Below are 20,384 nucleotides of genomic sequence, written 5' to 3'. Positions count from 1 at the left end.
TGGGCATCACCAGCACGGTTTCTCGAGATGCCGAGGCATGCTTCCTAGCCTCGTGGACTTATCGAAAGCTCGAAAATGGTCGCGTGGCCTATACTAAATATCATGTTTCAGATGCTGAAAAGAGTTGTTGGTTTTGCCTCGGGTTGGATGCGATATCCTGGGCTGGAGGTGAAAATGGCTGTTTGGAGACTGGTTCAGATGTTGTCCCCGGATTTGTGTTGCTTTGAGTTTCAAGCATCTTGCGAAGGGGGAACCTGGGAATTGTGGAACCTTGCAAGGCTGACTTAATGCACGGCCTCCACCACGTTTCTGGAAAATGGTACTTTTCTGGAACGAACGTTTGCTTGGGACAGATGACATGTATTTGTTTCACTGCGACTGGCTCGTTATTATGGCTATATTTGGCCCTGAGAAGTAATACATTGAATATATAATCATCGTAAATTCAGCCACCCTTTGACGCCATCACATGCATTTCGTCCCAGACCCGAGATTCCTTTATCCCTTTACGCAGATCCGCTAGCCTCCTGAGATCCACTACCGGTAATAGTTGTGTTGCCCGCGTTGAGACTCTTGTTTGCAGCAGCCATTTGCCAGGCGGGGATTGCTGCCTTTCCAGCTGGTGCACCGGTGTTGAAGGGACTGCTTCGACCTGTAACGGTACTTTGACCGGATGCAACAGATTCGCTGCCAGTTCCGTTGCTGACGGAAGCTGGCTTTGGTGTGACTGCTTCTGTTGTTGAAGATCCGCCGATAGATGATGTGGTTGTTGTTGGAACATTCGAAGATACACTCGAGGCTCCAATTCCCGAAGGACGACCATAGGAGTTGGTTGTGCTTACTGACGTTGTAGGGTTCATTCTTTGGCCCATCAAAGTTTTGAGACTCTTCAACTCAGTGTTGAGCTCCCTTAATCTGGTATCTGTAGTCTCCTTTTGTCCTTCCATTGCTCTGGGTATCAGATCCTTAAGTCCTCGGACTTCGTCGCCTATTCTTCTCGACTCTTCCTCGCGTCGTCTGCTTGCGGTCTTCAATTCGCTGATAACCGTTTCCACTTCCGTAAGAGCCGCATCAAGTCGTTCGGTTCGCGCCTTTTCGGAGGACTTGAGAGTCTCGGTATCCTTTGCAAGTTGGTCCAGAAGTGAGAATGCTTTCTCAAAGGACTCGTCGATGGCCTGCTTGTCTTGTTCGAGCTGTGGTGGAGTAGGAGGCGCAATCATCGGATAGACATAGCGCTGAAGAGTTGTCAGTGACCTATGATATTTTTATGAAATACGCAAAAGTACCTTTGCTACGAAATATAGCCCATAGCCAACCCCGCCCATGACCGTTGCCATGATAAACCAGTCTCTCCAGTCCCTCTTTGGTATCTCTGGAGGTGGCTGTTGCCATGGAGGCTGCTGATATCCGCCATATCCTGGCTGTGGTTGACGTATTACTTGCTGTTGTTGGGGAGCATAGTTTGAATAGTTTGCTGGTGCCGACTCGCCTCCAGCCCTTGCCAGTGCGATATCAATCTCCTCCTGGGTCAAGTTCTTCGATTGCAGAAAGGCTATTCGGTTCTCAATCGGAGATCCTGCGACACTGGGATCCTGCAGAACTGATGAAGTCAGTAAGCTGAAAGGTTATTCGTCTCTTGGTCTCTCACATGTAACCTTTGACTTGATCAGCAATCGTCGAGTTGGGAGGGAAATGTTGGTACTTACTGCAGACGCAACGATGTCTTCGCGAATCGCCATGGTGACAACGCCGACTTCTGCGCCAGTTCACTTTCGCTCGAGATGTCCAACAATGCGATGCGATGGTTGGAATAAATCCGGGGAAGCATCAAGTCAAGCGCGGGTCTGGTAAAGACAGTGGCCGGAACCGAGGCTTGTCAGTCGGGGCTTGGCGTAATTTTGCGCTAAGTGCATTGTTTACTTTGCAACGGGCTTTTGTTGATATATCCCTGGTCGCATCCAAAACCACCACCTACTACCGCGTGCATCCTCAACACAACTCATACACCAAAAGTCACATACTTTCCAGTCCTGCGCATTCGACTCAAATACTGTCATCTGGTAAATTCTCTACTACAAAATGTCGCAAGACACGGGTCTCTTCTCCGTGCGACGGCCCCGAGAGGTATGTTGCGCATGCAGAACTTGCGCGGTTCTCCTCTCGGAGCGCACTCATTTACTGATACATCTATAGACCCTCGGTGGCATCAATCATAACTCTAGCATTCCGCAACCTGCTTCTGCGATGAAGCGCTCGAACTCCATGTCTGGGCCTAACATGAACGCGCCGTTCACCATAAGTCACGTACGATCAATTTCTGGATCTCGCGCATCATTGGCACCACCTCGTCCGAGCCAGCCTCAGTTCCAGAGATCTTCTTCTGGTACCAATCTGGCAGAAATGGGAACATCGTCAGTGAAGCGCACATCGTTCCAGAATACCAGTGGCAGGAAGAGTTTTGCGCCAGGCACTACAGGACGATCGTCTGCAGAAAGCGTGGAGCGCAGGAGCAGTTCATATCATAGGTCAAGAAGTTCGACGAACGGAGCTATGGGACATCAAAGTTTCTTCCAACAAGCACCACAACCAGCAGGCGTCCCCAAGGATCCTCGACCACTCAGAGACCGTACATACCAAGCCAAAATTGGTCAGGAGCTTCTGGACTACATGGCCGCAAACAACTTCGAGATGGAAATGAAGCATCCACTTACACAAAACATCATCAAATCGCCAACCCAAAAAGACTTCAATTTCATGTTTCAGTGGCTTTACCATCGTATTGATCCTAGCTATCGATTCCAGAAGGCCATGGATCAGGAAGTGCTCCCTATCTTGATCCAGCTGAGGTATCCCTATCATAAGACCATTACAAAAAGTTCCCTAACGGCTTGTGGATCGGCAAATTCATGGCACATCTTCCTCGGCCTACTTCACTGGATGATGCAGCTCTCTCAGATGCTGGATGGCTATGCCGCGAATCAGTATGATGATGCCTGTGCTGAGATGGGCGTGGATGTTAGTGGCGACAGGATCATCTTTGGCTTCCTGAGTGGCGCCTATCGAGCTTGGCTATCTATGGATGAGGAAGCTGGAGACGAGGATCAGGACAAGGTCCTTGCCCCACATATCGAAGCCATGGCCCAGGAATTCGACAGATCAAACTCGAAATATCTCGACGAATTGCAGATTCTGGAAGGGGAGCATGTGCGTCTTCAGAAGGAGATTGAGCTACTTGAGAGATCTGGATCCGATGTTGCTATCCTGGACCGGAATTTCAAGATTATGGAGGAGGACAAGGTCAAATTCGAGGAGTTTGATAGTCGCATGAATCAAAAGTCTGAGAAATACGAATCCCGGATCGAATTCCTCCAAGGAGAGCTGGACAAGGTCCTGGCTGAGCTTAAGGAAGCTGATGAGGAACGAGCGAATCTTCAGAAAGCTGTCGATGATCAAGGAATCAGCATGGCTGATATCGATCGCATGACGGCCGAGAGAGAACGTCTTCAGAAGGGCATCGAATCAACGTCACAACGACTGGAAGACGCAAAGAAAAAAGTGTCAGAAAAAGAAGGCGAAGCAAGCCGAAAACTTGAAGATCTTGAACGCATGGTCGACAAGTATAACAGCCTTGGTTACCAAATTGGCCTCATCCCTGCAACAGCTGCAAACGCCAAGGGGAAGAATTATGAACTCCAAGTCACAGCCAACGAGGGACCAAACTTCTCTTCTTCGCAAATGGCCGCATCTGGAAGTGGCAATGCCGACAGTGACAGACTTCTCGCGGATCCGGTTACCGGGTACCAACCAGCACATATTCTCAACCTGGATCTCCGTGGTCAGGTTAGGGCTAGCTTCTTAAGCTTGCGAAAGGAGATTTCGGAAAGACGTACTGTGGCAATGGATGAAATGATGAAGCACCACGATCTACTTGATGGGATCAAGGAGGCTATTGAAGACAAGCGCGGTGAAGTTGAGGCTCTTGAGCATCGTGTTCGGGCAGCAGAGGAAGAGTATGAGAAGACAAAAGAGGTAAAGCGAAATGGATTTCAGTGGAACACCCATGAGCTAACTCTTCTCTAGGTCACTACCACTCAAAAGATTGCTTCTGATACGCAGATCGAGAAGATGGAGAAGGAACTGGCAAAGATGCGAGCCGGACTCACCGAGTCCGTCCAGCTCATGGAACAGCGTGAGATGAACACCAATATTGAGTAAGTACCATTGAAATCAGCGGGAGAATTATCCTAACACAAACCAGATATGAGCAACTCACTCTGAAAGCAAATGCTCTTCGCGAAGAACTGCATACAGAAATTGAGAAGATGCTGAACGACATCATCAAATTCAAGGTTCATATCCAAAAAAATCTGGAAGACTACGAGGGTTTTGTCGTAGATGAGGTGGAGCACGAACTTGGAGGTGATGATGAGGGACGAGAAGATACCCAGGATGTTGAGATGAGCTGAGTGCGACTAATCAGTGCTTTGTTTCTGCTTTGGGGAAGGTTTCGGGATTGTGCACATAAGTCCTGACTGTTGGAAATATGGGTGCGTGGTAAGGGGCGTTTGTGATCAAGATACCGTAGGTGATTGAGGATGGAGGGAGTTTGGTTGTTGGCTGGCGGAGTTGGGTAATGAATAGGAACGAATTGAATGCCACACAGGATAATCTTATAACTTTGAGACCTCTTTTGCGTCGTTGTATGATATGACCAGTTAATATGTATTATTTCAGAGATCATCAATGTATTTCGAACCAAGATCTGCCGCAGTTTCCAGAGGCAAAAATGAGATGGGAAAACAAAGCGTCAAGGCCACGTGATGAGTAATCTGAGTGGCTTGGTTGCTCCGGCCAATCGATCTCTACACCCTCCGCCTCGTCTGTGTTGCGGTCTCTTCTCCTCAACGCCCGTCTTCAGTGCTCCCATCTGCGCATCGCACATCGTCTCATCGCATATCGCAGCAAACACACTTGCCGCCCTTAGTTCGCGCGACGGCGACCTTCTCAATTGTATCTGCTAGCGCCGACAAAGCGATAGATACCTTGCTCTACCCCGTCGCGCTCCTGTTCCTTCTCGCCACCTCCAGCTTTCGTTAACCCCACAACAATAGCCTCACGATGACTGAAGTATCATCCACCAGGTTGTACCTGGGCAATCTCCCTCGCAGTGGTCAGTACCATCGGCGCGACTCTTCCCTGATCTATTCCAGCCTATACGCCGCGCCCGGTTGAACCTTTACTTACATCCTCACAGCTACAAAGGCCGATGTCGAAGCGCATTTCAATACTCATGGCACTGGAGAGATCACCGAGATTAAGCTCATGAATGGCTTCGGATTCATTGAATACAAGGATGCGATGGATGCCCGCGATGTGGTTCCCGGTATGGCCGCATCAACAACTCCTAGGCTCGATCATATAACTTACTCCTCGTGTAGCCTTCCATGGCTCGGACTTCATGGGGGAGCGCTTGACCGTTCAGTTTGCTCGCGGTACGCGCAACCGTGATACCTTTGCGAACACCGAGCGTACTGCTCCACGTCCAAGACGTACTCCTCATCGCATGCAAATCTCTGGACTTCCAGGTGAGACCAGCTGGCAGGTCTGTTACCCCCGTTCCTTCATCCGGACTCTTGGATCTCAAAGAATAATGCTATTTGGACTCTGCGCAACATGAAATTGATATTTGGACGCCTGCATTGTACAAACAGACCTTCAGCAGCAGAGTTATTGGTCAGTCAGTCCTGGCCAGCATCACGCCCTGCGTTGGTGATCAGAACCATGTAGCGTGCTAGTGCATTTGCCTGAGCAGCTTCGGACTTGATCGACTTCTCTCTCCCTCTTCTGGCCTTTCTTATCCTGTTTCGACTTCTTTCTGCTATTGTATGTTGCTGCCCATTGCATAACTGGATAGCGATCACTTTGCGCAGAATGGAACTCAACCGTTGGACCATGTACCTATCTCGGGAACTGTTTGGATGGCAACAACTACTACTACCTTGGCGTTTGTACACCAACCTGCCTGGATGTCGACTTACATGGATCTGGATATAGGACCTGAAAGACTTCGCCCGTCAATCCAGCCTCGATGTTGTTTACTCCGAAACTGGTCGCGACCGGGATGGCAAGGGGTAAGCTACTTTATCTTTTTTTTGGCGTGGGCTTTGCTGACATCTTATGACAGGAGCTTTGTCGAGTTTGAGACTGCTGCGGACCTCAAGACTGCTGTAGAGAAGCTTGACGGTCGCGAGTTCAAGGGAGTTCGCGTCACTTGTATCGCTGATGTACTGGCTCCATCTTGTCCTCCTACGAGTTTATCTAATTTCTCACAGACTCAACCGGATATTCCACGCGACTCCCGCGCTCGATCCCGATCCCCAATTCCCCGCCGAGCTCACCCTGGTGATGAGTACGATCGTCGTGGCCCATCCCGTGGATACAGCCCTCGACGTGATGGTGGTTACCGTGACAGGAGCCCCCCTCGTCGTGGCTACTATGATGATGACCGCCGTGGATACCGCTCTCCCCCAAGAGCTCGTGGACCCGTTGATGACTACCCACCTCCACGTGGTCGATTCGAGGATCCGTACCGTCGTGATTACCCACCCGACCCATATGTCAATGGCAGAGCTCCTTACGACCGTCCTCCTCCAAGAGACTATCCCCCAAGAGATGCTCCTTACGATTATGAGAGACCTCCTCGCCGTTACTGGTAAGCATGAATCATGTGTTCTGTTTTTATTGTGCTAACACTAGTCAGATTCCAACTTCAGGAGCGGACGATACGTTTTGAATGAAGAAAGACGGCTCAACCTAACTTCTAAGCATTTAAATCGTATTTGGAACGACTGCGATGTGGACAAACGAATTTTCTCACACTAACGTCTCGTCTCTTTCCCTCTTCAAAAGTAATCGTTCTCTTTATGGATCTTCCAAGGTGGGATGGACATTGTACAACACCATGATGAGGTCAACTTTGTGATCGATTCATCAAGATGTACTCCATAGGAATAGGGAAATTTGCCAATAGCTCTTGCAAAATGAAATTCATGATTTGTGATTAATGTTATACAATGCCTGGTGATCAAGCTCTGTGCCATTACAGTTCTCCTACCATTACGATATCTCAAAATTCTCTACTCTCCCCAATGTCACAAACATCAAAGACTCCCGTCTCCGGTAAGCCCTTCCATTTCATAGCCTGCTTCAGAAGTTGAGGCGGCTCTAGCACATCCTCCGAAGTCAGCACCCATGTGCCCCAATGGATGCCCATAGCTTTCTTGCACTTCGTATCGAGAAATATATTCACACTGTCGAAGGGATTCGCGTGCATGGAGCTCATAATAAACCGCGGATCATAAGCACCAATCGGAATAAGACCCAAATCGAACGGTCCCCTCAAATCACCTATCTGCTTGAACGCCGGACAATGCGGAAGATCCTTATACTCCTCTCCATAGTCGTCCACGCCCTTAGGCAGTTCAGGAACATGACGATATCCAGTATCGCCTCCAAACCATACGCTCTTCCCGCCAGACTCGACGGCCCAGGAACACCATAACGTAACGCCTTTATCGAATGCCGTTCTCGCGGAGGTATGCTGGCAGGGCAGACATGATATCCTAGCCTTTATATCCTCCCCTCCTGATTTTGGATTTGTGTTGTCTGAAGCTGTAGAGATGCGCTTCTCGCCTGTGCTGGGCGAGAGCGTGATATCAACATCGTTCCACCAATCCATCTCCTCCACATTGGTGATCCCACACTCGTGGAACCACTTCTTCAGGCCCAGTCCGACCAGGAAATGCGCATTTGGGTGCGCCTCATGGATTTTCATGACGGATGGATGCGAAAGGTGGTCATAATGGCTGTGAGATATTACGACGAGGTCAACTACGGGTAGGTCTTTGATATGGCATGGTGGTTCGGTGTAGCGTTTTGGGCCCATGAAGGAGAAGGGACTGCAGCGGTCTTCGAAGACGGGGTCGAAGAGGACGCGGAGACCGCTGGGGAATTCAACGTAGTAGCAGGCGTGACCTAGCCATGTTGCGCGGAGGGAGGAGGATGCTGTGCGGGAGGGGAGGAAAGTCGGTTCGATTACGGGGACCGTTGGAGGGGTTGTGTCGGGGAACTTCCATTTGCCTGTTATTCTGCGCCTGAAATCCGCATTAGAGTTTTCTTCCTTGATACATGTTTGTTTTTAGTCTTTTTAAGAGAAATTTGGCTGGAGGGCAGGAAAGAGGATTGAGAACCATATCATAGTCCCTCCGATAGTAACCGGATTGAAATCCACCCAACTCGGCCAGGGATTGACGAAACCCTTCCCATCTTTTGCATGATGCGCTTTCGTCGCAGAATCCTCAGGTACAGCTCCCAAAGCTTTGGGACTGCTCACAGAGGCAGCATAAATTACCGCAGCCGTCATGCCACCAGACATAGCTCTCGTCACGATCGGGTTCTGAGGCGGAGGAGTAGATCCGGTTGTTGTTTTCAGTGGACGACGCCTTAGAATTGATCGGAAGAAGGAGCGCATTTGTGAATTGAGGAATGAGGAGAAGAACGGGAGGCAAACTGAAAACTATATACTGTACAGAGTGAGGCTTGCGTTGCGCGTGGTTGCGACAAGCTTGTAGGTTGATGTGTATCCCTAGCTCGCAGCTGATGCACGGAGATAGGAGTTTGGCTGTCCTTTGCAAGGGCCGGAGCTGCAGCACAGCGGTGGAGGACCGGCTGTCGGGCTAATCTGAAGAACCGTTTCTTCTGTACCTCTTGGTTTTTGGGTGTATATTGAAGGGTTTAGAACATGTCTTACGATTTATTGGGTGAGTGTTCGAGAGGCTGATGTATGGTTGTCAGCCAGCTGCAGGGCCAAGGTCAACAAGGTCTAGTCGTCATACAAGGAGCCTGGGGAATTTTGGCGAAACCGAACCCGAAGCTATGGATGCTAGGGTCCTGGATCTGCGTACTAGCCACACGACTTAGACACCTAGAACAATGAAGTCAAGAACGAAAAGGCTAAGAAAAAAGATAAGTCAGAGAGCGAGAAAATATACCTACCTATCCATTCTAGTGGATGAAGGGGAGGGGTCTCCACCCAGGGTCTCCTGCTAAAAGCAACCCCACTTGCATCAAAATTCAACCCAACCCACGATGACCAGCACATGAGTCATGAATTTGCACGACCCGTAGCCCGTATGATGGCACAAATCCCTAGTCCAAGTATGTATTCAAATAAGAAAATTTACACCATCTTGATCCTTGTTTACAAGGCACAAACTTCTCAACTTCCTTTGTTGAGGTCGGTTGCTTGGTGTAATGGTCAGCACATCAGATTCTGACAGGAGATTCTGGGGATATTGGTTCGATTCCTATAGCGACCTTCATGGTCTTGTGCATTTTTGTTTTGCTGGCGTTCTAGTGCTACTGGTGCTTTTTGGTTTTTGACTGGTGTGGAGCCGACAATCTGTGGAGGTTTTTTGGGGGCGCAGTAAGCGAGGTTCTAGGCGAAAGCAAACAACCCCCCTTTCTTCACTGTGCCTCTTTTGTAGGTGCATAATAGTCCGTTCCCTTTCTGTCTCCGCTTAGCCGCTGACAGAGTGCCCGCAGCCTCACACAGGGGAACCGACTATTAACCGTGAAGGCTTTATTTATACGAAAGGTTGGGCATTATTTTTCAAATATGGACAATACAGATATGAAGGCTATGATTATAATACAAACAGGAAAGAGCTTGTAGCAAAAGAATACTACTATGGCGGTATGAAGAAACGGATGCGATGATAAAGTCCGCTGGTGGGTGAAGGATACTTGGGCATACGTCCAGAAAAGGCGTAACTAAGCTCATGCTGGATGTATAGCTGGATAATTTCGATCAACTTAACTATCAAGCGTATCCGAGGATGTACAAGCGAGTTGAAGAGGCTATGAGGCACCAGCATGGAAGAAGAGTGCCCAACACAAAACACGGGGTGTCTGTCACCAAGAGGCAGCAGAAGCCCCATGAGAAAGCAGTGATAAAGAAAAATTCGCAGATCATATGAATAAGGGGTACCAACTTTCCAAGATTAGTTAAGATGATTTTCTGTGTGTATGGTACTGCATCGTTAATATAGTTTGAAAGGCACCCAGAGGGGTAGCGAGCGGTTACTTCATTTCCAACCAAGCTTAACGTCAAGTGTACACAGATGACAATCTGAGTTCTGCCTTACTACAGCACCACACTTTTGAATCATCTAACTCTTGAAAAGCTTTTGATTAGTATTTTCTAGCGTGCTTAGATTTCTAGCTACAATTATTGTATTACTTCTTCTAAGCATGCGTATGAAAAGTCGTGCAATCGCACCAGGGAAGGAAAGAGGCTCGCTTCGCTTCCCGGACTTGAAAGACAAAACAACAAAAAAGACAAAACTTGATATGCATTTCACACATCCTTTGTACTCAAAGTGTACACATCAAAGGGCTTGAAAGCGAAATTCATTAATATAACACAGCAAAACTCCGAGACCGATCGCGATGAGGCGGATAAATCCGACCGAGAAGCGACCAGTCTATTAGAAACCATAAATGTGTTCTGATTTTGAAGAGGCATCACCGTGACGTAGAACGTGGGTGTTTTTAGTAGTGGTTTAATATTCTCTTATTTAGCTACATTACTTGAGTAGAACTTTGTAAGGAAGTTCGTTGTGTTGGGTTGGCAATTCACTTTATGCTCGCCTTATTTGTTAAGCTGTATTTGTATGCAGGGAACAAGCGAGGTGAGTGTACAGAATGATTCTATTAAGGATGATAAGGTCAGTATCCGCAGCTTCTGATTGCTGTTGGATACGAGAATTCCAAGCGAGTTTCTTTGATTATAAAGGACCGACCTCAATGGAGGGTCATTCCATGCAAGGTTATGATCGAGCGTACCCAATACAGAGCGTATCTGGGGGAAACCAAATCCTAGACATAGATAGCAACATCATCAGAAGCTTCCAGGAGATATCAGCCGACCGGACCTGTTTCAGAGGCTGACCATGAACTAAACAAGGTCATACAGAGATCATCAGCCAAGTTAACAGACAGGTCACAACAAAAGCCTTTAAAGAGAAAGCAGCGCAAGAGGTCACGAACGAATCATTTCAGGATATACCAAGCCTAACGAAAGTCTTCCAAATGGAAGTATATTAGTACCTATATTTACCGGGATTAACTATCTATCTACAGCTCCAATTGAGGCAACTAAGAAAACGCCGTGATATGCATGTATGCCTTCAGCTCAACCAGTGTCCCAAACGCCTACGCCAATGCTAATTCGCAATGCATAATCAAACCCTCCCATCACCAAACAGTACATCGACAATCTCGTCTAGCAGCGTAAAAGCAAGATGGGCACTGTTCTCATTAGTACTAACTCTAACGGAAGCTCGCTGAACTGGGAGGATGGGAACACGTACTTCAATCGAGGATTATTAAACGTCGCAAAGATCCTCCTACTTGCTGCCTGCGCATTCACTCTTCCCACAACACTGGCCGCTAGGTCCGGCACAAGAGTAGCAAGCATCAAACTAGCTTCTGTTCTGCTCTTTGATTTCTCGAGCAGCGTACGAGGTTTTCCGTCCTTCTTCTGCTGACCTCCTGGCCACATGGAATCCCTCAGCAGCGTGATGTATTTGACGATCGCTTCTTCGGAGACAATACCCTTCACATTCTCGCGGACTTTGCGCTCGATGGTTCCACCAAGGAGTTGGTGGAGTACCACAACCACGGCACGACCACGTAACCAGTTGTTGCCGCGATTCAGCTCAAAGACTTCGAGGAAGATGTCACAAATGGGTTTGACGAAGGGTTCAAGCTCGCGGTCTTCGAAAGCGTTAAGCTCAGCTTCTGCTTCAGCAACAGTTATTGGATCTTCGCTGATCGTGGTTGGCATTGTGATTAGTTGACTCGTGGCCGCCGAGAGGAGATTCTGACCAGCAACCGAGAGTTGGTCGAGGACCGGGATATTGCCCAGGATGTCTTCCATTCCGTCTGTGACGGAATTATAGAAACGGGTCATGATATCCTTCTTGTCGTCTCCGTCGAAGGGTCCGTCCATACTTGGTGCTATAGTACTCTGTGACAAAAACGCACGCAGATCTCGACTGCGGCAAACATCTGGTAGGAGCAGAATCTCATGAAGGTACTTCTCAAGAGCCAATCGTCGTTTGTGTAAGAAGTCGCTCTGCAATTTCATGACCATCCGTCTGCGAGGGAAGTCAAGGTTCCGGACCGATGGATATTTCATCCTGAGCCGTTGATGGAGATCGTGGAATTCGCTATAGCGGCGAGTGATTGTCCACGTAGCTGCTGGCATCTGCTCGCCCGCTTTTCGTTGAACCTCTACGACATACAAAGCATATTCTCGCCCATCATCTTCTTTACCTACCATAATAGATTTGATCTTGATAGTTGATCGGCCGTACAGACTATTGTCGCTTTCTTGAATGACGTACTGCTGTCGTTGCAGCTCCTTCCGGCGAATCTCTCGCTGCAAACTGGCCTTGGACTTTTTCAAAATGCGTAACTCGGCGGTATTGTTTGTGAGCTCAGCTTTCCGTGTCAGGGAGTCAACTACTGCGTCTTGAGCGACCAGTCGATCGATGTCTGTGGTAAGTGCAGTGATGGCTTCGGCAAGACCCAGGTCTCCTGGTGCAGCTTCATGAACCTCGTCATCGTCGTCTTTATCCTTGTCATCTTCAGGGTCCTCGTGCTCATCTGAAATAAACTTCTCTTCGTCTGGAAACAGGTCATCGTCTGTAAAGACGCCAATACGAGACGATGTATTGACGAGACCTAGCGACGCAATACTGGGCCTCTCAACTCGCTCTGATTTATTGAGCTTTTCTCCAAATAGATCTGTTTTGTCTGCCTTCTCTGGCTTATCTCCAAATAAGTCTGCTCTCTTGTGGTCAATAGAGCTTCTTGTTGATGCATTTCCCGGAGACAGTAAACTCGGGTTGGGAGATTCCAAAGGATAGTCATCACCAAATAGAGATTTCCGTAAATCGTCAACATCAGGCTTGTCTTCCATGATATTATTCAATGCTGCCTCCATAGCTTCGACAACATTGTTGTCCGGCACGTTATTCTCTGTTTCCTGATCTAGGCTATGAGTGGAGTTGACCATTGCCTCACTATCGAAATCTTCATCGTCGAACAAGGGTGACGAGCCTTCGTCAATCGAACCTCGAGATGAAGTCATCGGTTCGTTTCCTTCTCTTGCAGCATGTAGGTCAACAGAAGAAGCGGCTTGTCGACGTAGATCGGCGCGCTTGGGGACGAGTTTAGCAGATATTCTATGGAGAGGTGCGGGTGCGGGTTTGATTGGCAGAGCCTGGGCTGAAGCCGATCGAGTTGGTTGATTTGGCTTATGCATCATATCAAGCCTCGAGGGAGCAATTGGAGACGCAGGAGGCGCAATATTCTTCATCGCTTCTTGGGATGTGAGGCATTTGTAAAACAAATCGGACTTTTTGAAGTTCCGGAAATGTTTGTCCTGCATCAACTCAAGGGCAGAGGTTTGAGCTCGCAATATAGCTCGGCGGGCCAAAAAGTATTGCTGGGGAGATGCTTCTTTTCCCGCTTTGAGGAAGTTCTGCACGAATCGCTTCGAAGCTTCGGACACCTTCAATTCTGGCTTTGACAGATACGCCTCGTTGATCTGAGCAAGGTCATTTCTATCAGCTTCGGTCCAGGGGGCAATTGTGGTCGGTATCTCATCGTCCTCAGCGACATCATCCTCAAGAGGGTTGCGGAATCCGTCTACAACTATCCAGAATTGAACCATAGGCATGAGCTTCTGTCTATCCATATACTCCATGAAGTATGAGAGTCCAGACGGATCATGAAGAAGGTCCACCAGAGAAGCATTCTCAAGTTTTGACACTTGGGTCCCATTAGCAGCAGAACTTAGAGGCATATGTTGTCGCTCTCCACCTGCGGCAAGTTGGTGAACTTTCTGATCTAGAATCTTTTTTCCAATATCCAAACGCCGGAGATACACAGGATCCATGCCTTCTTGCAGGGCATCTCTTTTTAGTTGACTTGAAACCTCGCTTCGAAATCGTCGAGCATCCGAAAGGTTGTTTACTTTTCGTATAGCACGAATGAATTTCTCAAACCTCCGTTCATGGTCTCCGGGAGATAGGCGTGGGAAGGGGGTTGCTCGCTTTGACCTCGGAGCTGGAGATGCATGCTCATCAAGAGCAGCTCGAAGCTTTCGAACCGTAGATCTGTCTTGTAACATGGACCGTCCCTTGATATTTATTAGAACGTAACCATCAAGCTGTAATGCCACTACCTACATAGCCTTCCATAACTTGATTCCATGTATCGGGATCAGACACTAGTTGCATGACGGGTGTGAGCACAGCACATGCAACCAGTTCATTGATAAGAACCCCCACTGCTCCACTCCCCATAACTGATTCTGGCAACAACCGTGGGAGCAAAACCTTTGTCAACTTTCGCAAATAATCCTGCTGCACGAGTTTCGTATCTGAATATGCCAAAGAAGCTGCCGGGTGTAGTTTTCCATCTCTGTATTTCGCAGCAATAGCCAGGTCTAACTCCTCCGACTCCGTAACACTGCGATTTAAATGCTTCCCTCTAATAGCCCTCTCTGCATCGTAGAAGTCCTTGAAATGCGCCGTCAATATCGGAACAAAACGTGTCGTCACCACCTCCGTTATATCCACAGCCAGAAGCTCATCTCGCAGACTGACAAGAGCTAGTCTGATCGTCTTGTCGACCTCATTCGTAAAGGCAGGATTCTTGCTGATATTCGAGTACCAGGACTTCACGAAATCCCTTATTATCAGCTCCAAGAGCCCGTCCAAAGCGCCAGACACTGTCGCAGATTCCGGATAGAGGGGCTGCTTCTCGTAGGCTTGTCGTGTTCGCAGGGCGGCAGTCTCTTTCTTCCACCTTGTCGGGGCCAGGAACGCTGCTCCATGCGGGCGTCGTATAGCCTTCCTTTCCCCATATCTGCTCCCTCTCGATGTGAGCACAAGCAATGCGATCAAACCCAGGACGGGGAGCACGAGGCCAACGACGAAGGCATATCCGGCCCAGCGCAACGTTGGAACCCAGTTGACAGCATAACCCCACGCGACGAAGCTTGCGACACCGGCTAGGATCACATTTTGTCGTCTGAGAGCCATATCAATCTGTGACGAGAGAAAGCGCCGGGCAGCATGATTGAGTGCTAGTAAACAAACGAGGTGTTGTTCCTAGCGACCCTCCGCAAGCTCCGGGGCTTCTTCACCTTTAGCGATTCCTCACACTGAGCCTCAGCCCTGAAGGTTAAATCTAGAGTACGAGGGTACTTGCGCCCTGTCACGTCTTTACAGCGTATGTGCACCCCTGTACGCAGGTCCACGGGTGAGCTCTGAACCCACTAAATTACTGCAGCGTCGGGTAGGTAGGCGCGCTCGCCTCTGTACCACTCGCCCTGATTCGCCCGGTGGGTGGCGTGCCCCGCGAGCACACATCATACATTTTTGTCCTCCAGGCGACCGAGATGGAAATCGATGACCACACGCTTTGATATCACAGCTTCGACGATTGAGTCTGAGGAGCGGCTCTCGTCATTTGCGAAGACATATTACGCTTCGAAACAACATGTCATGATTACTCTGAGAGGGACAGGAGGACGATACAAGGCAAAGTAGTAAAGAAGATATGCGGTGACCTGCACAACAACCATCCAGCTCATCAGCCATGAAGTAACGCTACAACCTGAAAATCCATGATAAACCCAGCCAGCTGGCGCCTGAGCCATGCGTCTCCCTTGCCCATCATGCGGTTCTGTCTGGGACAAAATAACCGGCCCCTTTGTCGCCTGTCACACTTTTTCCCGCCATCTTCTCCCCATCTTGGAATTATAGGCCCGGGCATCAGATGGACGTCCTCGGTACATTACTGTATGGTATTTTCCAACAGCGGACGAGTATTGAATACTTCGTAGCTTCCACCACGCTCGGATGTTACAGCCTTCCACCTTCTAAACATTTCAAGACTCCGAGACCCAGGCATGCGAGAACGCCTCGTAGGAGTTGAGTCGCTCTTCTGGAAGCCAGTGGAGCAATCCTCGAACAAGATCGAGAAACTCGTCTCTATCTTTACCTTTTTCCAATGATGTTGCGAGGGACTCAAAATCCCTCCCCGTGGGTATAGGAACGATGCCTCTCCAATTGCCTAAGAGAAGATAAGTTATCGGCTTCGTATATAGCGACATAAAGTGTATTGGCCTTACCATTCTTGTCCCAGTATTCGTGTGATTTTGAGCTCCTCTGTAGGAATTCCACTGGCGGGGGACCAAGGAGGGCAATCATATTGGCCAGATGATGCGCTTCATTCCGTGCTGGGTCATTAGCATCATAGAGATGGAATAGACTTTCCCGTTCGAGGAGATCCCAGGCCTGATAAAAGGCAATACGTTAATTATTAGAAGTCAAAATTGAGGAGCAGAAGAAGGGGGGGGGGGATATACGAGGAGTCCAACACTCCACATGTCTACTGAGTGCCCCCAGGACATGCCGAGAATGATCTCTGGCGCTCGATACTGAGTAGGCATAGCAATTCCCTCATGCTGGTTCCCAATACGAGCCTCGCCAAAGTCGCAAAGGTAGAGTGGACCAAAGCTTTCTAATAAGAATTGAGAAACATGAATTGTGATACCGTCGATCATTTTTCTCGATGATGGTCTAACGAGTTCAGCCTCCTCAAATTCAGCAAGCTGCGACATATCGTCAATACTGATGAGGAGATTGCCCGCATGGATATCTTTGATTCAAGTTTAGTCGAGACCAGGTGGAGAAAACATAATTCGATCAGAGTGTCTTACCAGTATGGGTAAGATTTGCAGGGCCGTGAAGGAAGTCGAGAGCAGCCAGGACTCGCTGAAGGGCTATCACTACGATTGGCTGAGCGAAGATATGGCCCGGCATCATGTCTTGGAAAGCCCTGAGACTCAGACCAAGTGGAGGCAAGATAAAGGTTTCATGCGCTCCGTATGGACCTTGGAGCTTGAAATGATCCTCGAGCATTCGAATCATCTCACGGCCTGGGTGATCTGACTCGACGCCGTTCAGAAACTGATAGATCTCCAGCTCTCGGTTCGACGTTAGAGCATTAATATGCACCTTTGATGTCACATATCTTTGATCCCTTGAAAAATGACTGTCAGAACAATTTTTTCTCTCCAGGTGGAGGTTGGGGCATACAAGAGATCATGGCAAAGCCACGTTGTCGAGGTTGTGCCATAACCAAGCTTCGCAACGACCTGATATCGGTTGCCGAAGACTTCGCCAATACGGACGGGATAGAACAGCCTCGGATTATAGAATGGCAACGTTTCCTCTTCAATCTTGACCGACACGTCAATGATCTCGAACCCGCTGGATAGAAATTTACGCGGCTCCAGTGGCCGTCTCGGTGCCGAGGAGGCAGCGCGGTCCTGGGTTGCCATCTTGTTGATTTGAACCGATGCTGGTGCAGTAGAGCGAAGAAAAGATGCTCGATAGATTGAAGAGAGCCGAAGCAGTCGCTTCGAAATCATAATTCCAAGTAACGAGGAGCAGTAACGAAAAATCGTCCATTCATACGAAAATGCTAAGCGCCTTGCAAGTTGAAGGTTGAACGCAGCAAATCAAGCAAAATGTTTGGACGGTATCCATTGGCAGCCTGGCGAATGGTCTGATGAGCAGCAGCAGTGGACTGCTTACCACAACAAGTTTTGGCACGGATGGATGTAGACATTAAAAGAAAAGTTTGAGTGTAGACGACAAAGACACTTGATTCAGTGTCTACGAACAAGGTGTGCTAAAATATGTCAAGAAGAGGATATAAACGGGTTGGCGTGCCAACGCCGCGGAATACGTCCTAGTAAATATAACGCATTGGATTCGCACTGAAAAGTTATTGAAATTTACGCAAAGTTTTAGCTCAGCTCGGCAGGTTTGGACCAGGCCATACAGCTCTAGTAGATTCGCGTAATCTTGCCTTGTTGAATCACCTGCGCTGAAGAATGAAAAGCATATTTAAGACAGTTCAGAGAACCAGTTTGGCTGTTTTACTTTTGATCCTGGTGCAAATATCATTGGGTATCTTGTCTACCAAGGAGGATTCTCCAGACGCCGGAATAATGCTACAAATTTCTGACCTTGATTTCGCTCTACTTTCTTCCCCTCCTCCGTCTCAACTCTCATAATCTTCACACATGGATCTGCCTCCTGCTCCTCTTCTGAAACACGCTCAAAGGACAAATGTGCTTCGAAGTGTTGTACCATCCAATTGTGTAGATCCTCCACATCGGTAATTGTGTAGATGATGCCTCCTGGCCGTACCACATAGGCATATTCGGAGTTCAGTGTTGTGGAGACAATGCGAGCTTTGTGCTTCCGAGCCTTGAAGTGTGGATCTGGGAAGCAAAGGAAAATCTTGGAGAGTTGGTGCTTCTTAAAGAAGTTTGGGAGGAATTTCATTGTGTTGGCCCGGACGCATGCCGCATTTTGATATAGACCTTCCTCGGGATGTTGCGCTCTCAAAGCCTTGATTCTTTCTTGAACGTATTCTGTGACTTGTGTGCGAATTTCCATACCTATGCAAGATATCAGCCCATAATTCTTGAGTAGTCTGGACTTTACTAACCCAGTATTAGAGTGTCTGGCATGATGGGAGCGAGTGCAACTGTCAAACCTCCGAAGCCGCAGCCAATATCTGCGACTTCAATATCTTTCCTCAAAGGCTTCACAGTAGGCTTGTTGTCGTCCTCGATATGCACTTCAGCCATACTTTGAACAGGCTCTGTGGCTGCGACGAAGGCAGGGTAGTAGGTCGACCAGTCCATGTGCGCAGGACTTATTGGGCTTCGTATTTTTAGCCCTGCTTGAGGATATATGAGATTTCTGGACGACGTACTAGGTCAATTGGTGGTCAGAAAAGGGATTCGCATGAGCTCTTTGCCGATAGAATTTCTTCTTTGGAGCTTCTGTTGACGGTCTTTCATTTTGTGCTTTTTTGTAATCTTCCCTCTTCTGTCTTTTATTCGCAGCTCCGGCCATAGTGAAGAGGTGTGGAGAGAATTTACCCGGTTTGCGCGCAACAATCGTGGTGTGAGCGATGGTTGTCTTGAAGTCGGAGAGGTCGAGGAAGGCTGAACATTTTTGCTCCACGGCAGCCGATCGGGCCTGAAATTAGCGTCCTTTCCCCTGTCAATCCACCACTGTTCCTCAGCCTGACGAAGCTGCAGCCCACGCATTTCCGCGCGAACGTCTAAAAAACATCTCCCATCCAACAGCATGGCTTCAGAAACTGGAAATCTCTACGGCATTCGCCCACCTAAAAAGCAACCGAAGGATCTTGCGTCTTCCAGCAGTCTAGCTTTCACATCCAGCATCTCCAGCCTCCTCTCATCCACAGCATCCTCGTCTCGAACTGCTGGTCGCCCCCGCCCCTCTAAGAACAAGTCGGATATATTCACATCACATAACAAGAATGCTAAGAAACGAGCAGCGAAAGACCTAGAAGATGACGAGTTCAGAGGACGCACAGGAAGGCAGGATATCGGAGGCGTGGACGACAATGTGCTGCATCGCTCGAAGAGGAAAATGGAGGAGAAAGCTAAGATTTATGCGAGGATGAAGAGGGGAGAATATGAGGGAAAGGATGGGGAGGATGGGCTGATTGACTTTGACAGAAAATGGGCAGAGCGGGAAAGGGAAGGGAGGAAGGAAGACTCGTCAGACGACGTTGAGAGCGATGATGGACAGGGCGAGATGGTAGATTATGAGGATGATTATGGACGTCAGCGGAGAGGGACTCGAGCAGATGCAGAAAGGATGGAACGCAAGAAACGGAACAAGATTCTTGGAGCCGAGGAACTGGATAGAATGAGTGCCCGTCCTGCAATGCCTGGGAAAGTTATCTATGGCGATACTGTACAGGTTATGGCATTCAATCCCGATGAAGAGAGCGCGGAGAAGATGGAGGAGATTGCAAGGAAGAGAGACAGGAGTTTGACACCGCCAGATGCACAGCACTATGAGGCCGACAAGGAGATTAGGAGCAAAGGCGTTGGTTTTTACAGCTTCTCAAAAGATGAGTCAACCAGGATGAAGGAGATGGAGGCTTTGGAGAAGGAAAGGGAGCAAACTGAAAAAGTACGGAAGGAGAGAGAGGAGAAGAAAGAGGAGAGAAAACGGGAAATTGAGGAAAGGAGAAAACTCATTGGAGAAAAAAGGGCAAAGAAGCAAGCAGATTCATTCTTGGATGGACTTATGGCGGATATGGAGTCTTCCAAGAAAGAGGGCGAATGATACTTGGAGTCGAATGCGATTTAGCGAGGCGTTGGTAGGCTGGTCTGG

At 48.6% G+C, this 20,384-nt stretch overlaps 8 protein-coding genes and 1 non-coding gene across 12 annotated transcripts; 4 read left to right on the top strand and 5 right to left on the bottom strand.

Moving 5' to 3' along the window:
* Positions 1–372: 372 nt before the first annotated feature.
* On the bottom strand, positions 373–1,853 carry PEX14 (peroxisomal membrane protein pex14). Its single transcript, XM_058505683.1, has 4 exons — positions 1,707–1,853; positions 1,649–1,655; positions 1,287–1,600; positions 373–1,235 (listed from the first exon to the last, which is right to left on the bottom strand). Exons 1-4 carry the CDS (start codon positions 1,737–1,739, stop codon positions 507–509), a joined length of 1,083 nt encoding a protein of 360 aa, XP_058358206.1. The 5' UTR covers positions 1,740–1,853; the 3' UTR covers positions 373–506.
* Positions 1,854–1,891: 38 nt separating this feature from the next.
* Positions 1,892–4,763, top strand: NDC80 (kinetochore-associated Ndc80 complex subunit ndc80). Its single transcript, XM_058505682.1, has 4 exons — positions 1,892–2,124; positions 2,194–4,029; positions 4,081–4,211; positions 4,259–4,763. Exons 1-4 carry the CDS (start codon positions 2,080–2,082, stop codon positions 4,464–4,466), a joined length of 2,220 nt encoding a protein of 739 aa, XP_058358205.1. The 5' UTR covers positions 1,892–2,079; the 3' UTR covers positions 4,467–4,763.
* A 149-nt stretch (positions 4,764–4,912) lies between these two features.
* On the top strand, positions 4,913–7,047 carry ONS95_012071 (uncharacterized protein). Of its 2 annotated transcripts, none has more exons than XM_058505680.1 (6): positions 4,913–5,170; positions 5,255–5,383; positions 5,439–5,602; positions 6,055–6,131; positions 6,185–6,712; positions 6,761–7,047. In XM_058505680.1, coding segments are annotated over exons 1-6 (951 nt in total). In that variant the 5' UTR covers positions 4,913–5,118; the 3' UTR covers positions 6,762–7,047. The 2 variants fall into 2 exon arrangements, with proteins under 2 accessions (XP_058358203.1, XP_058358204.1); XM_058505681.1 differs by having other exon boundaries at positions 4,913–5,383; positions 6,185–6,284; positions 6,333–6,712.
* Positions 7,048–9,234, bottom strand: ONS95_012070 (uncharacterized protein). Its single transcript, XM_058505679.1, has 2 exons — positions 8,250–9,234; positions 7,048–8,153 (listed from the first exon to the last, which is right to left on the bottom strand). The coding sequence occupies exons 1-2, from the start codon at positions 8,528–8,530 to the stop codon at positions 7,127–7,129; spliced, it is 1,308 nt and encodes a 435-aa protein (XP_058358202.1). The 5' UTR covers positions 8,531–9,234; the 3' UTR covers positions 7,048–7,126.
* A 64-nt stretch (positions 9,235–9,298) lies between these two features.
* Positions 9,299–9,377, top strand: ONS95_012069. The gene has a single exon. It is a non-coding gene; the product is annotated as a tRNA-Gln (tRNA).
* Positions 9,378–11,147: 1,770 nt separating this feature from the next.
* Positions 11,148–15,372, bottom strand: MDM1 (Intermediate filament protein). Its single transcript, XM_058505678.1, has 3 exons — positions 14,322–15,372; positions 11,433–14,272; positions 11,148–11,370 (listed from the first exon to the last, which is right to left on the bottom strand). The coding sequence occupies exons 1-3, from the start codon at positions 15,177–15,179 to the stop codon at positions 11,304–11,306; spliced, it is 3,765 nt and encodes a 1,254-aa protein (XP_058358201.1). The 5' UTR covers positions 15,180–15,372; the 3' UTR covers positions 11,148–11,303.
* A 161-nt stretch (positions 15,373–15,533) lies between these two features.
* ONS95_012067 (uncharacterized protein) lies at positions 15,534–17,939 on the bottom strand. Of its 2 annotated transcripts, XM_058505676.1 has the most exons (5): positions 17,244–17,939; positions 16,865–17,187; positions 16,511–16,803; positions 16,274–16,439; positions 15,534–16,215 (listed from the first exon to the last, which is right to left on the bottom strand). In XM_058505676.1, the coding sequence occupies exons 1-5, from the start codon at positions 17,576–17,578 to the stop codon at positions 16,031–16,033; spliced, it is 1,302 nt and encodes a 433-aa protein (XP_058358199.1). In that variant the 5' UTR covers positions 17,579–17,939; the 3' UTR covers positions 15,534–16,030. The 2 variants fall into 2 exon arrangements, with proteins under 2 accessions (XP_058358199.1, XP_058358200.1); XM_058505677.1 differs by having other exon boundaries at positions 15,534–16,439.
* Positions 17,940–17,984: 45 nt separating this feature from the next.
* On the bottom strand, positions 17,985–19,140 carry TRM8 (tRNA (guanine-N(7)-)-methyltransferase (tRNA(m7G46)-methyltransferase)). Of its 2 annotated transcripts, XM_058505674.1 has the most exons (3): positions 18,940–19,140; positions 18,670–18,887; positions 17,985–18,619 (listed from the first exon to the last, which is right to left on the bottom strand). In XM_058505674.1, the coding sequence occupies exons 1-3, from the start codon at positions 19,080–19,082 to the stop codon at positions 18,132–18,134; spliced, it is 849 nt and encodes a 282-aa protein (XP_058358197.1). In that variant the 5' UTR covers positions 19,083–19,140; the 3' UTR covers positions 17,985–18,131. The 2 variants fall into 2 exon arrangements, with proteins under 2 accessions (XP_058358197.1, XP_058358198.1); XM_058505675.1 differs by having other exon boundaries at positions 18,670–19,140.
* Positions 19,141–19,319: 179 nt separating this feature from the next.
* ONS95_012065 (uncharacterized protein) lies at positions 19,320–20,336 on the top strand (the record flags this gene model as incomplete). Its single annotated transcript, XM_058505673.1, has 1 exon — positions 19,320–20,336. The coding sequence occupies one exon, from the start codon at positions 19,320–19,322 to the stop codon at positions 20,334–20,336; it is 1,017 nt and encodes a 338-aa protein (XP_058358196.1).
* Positions 20,337–20,384: the final 48 nt, after the last annotated feature.

This window comes from Cadophora gregata, assembly GCF_030347475.1.
Source record: "Cadophora gregata isolate MNR1 chromosome Unknown scaffold_6, whole genome shotgun sequence".
In the NCBI taxonomy this organism is placed as follows: domain Eukaryota; kingdom Fungi; phylum Ascomycota; class Leotiomycetes; order Helotiales; family Ploettnerulaceae; genus Cadophora; species Cadophora gregata.
This window is presented reverse-complemented; position numbering and strand designations above follow the sequence as displayed.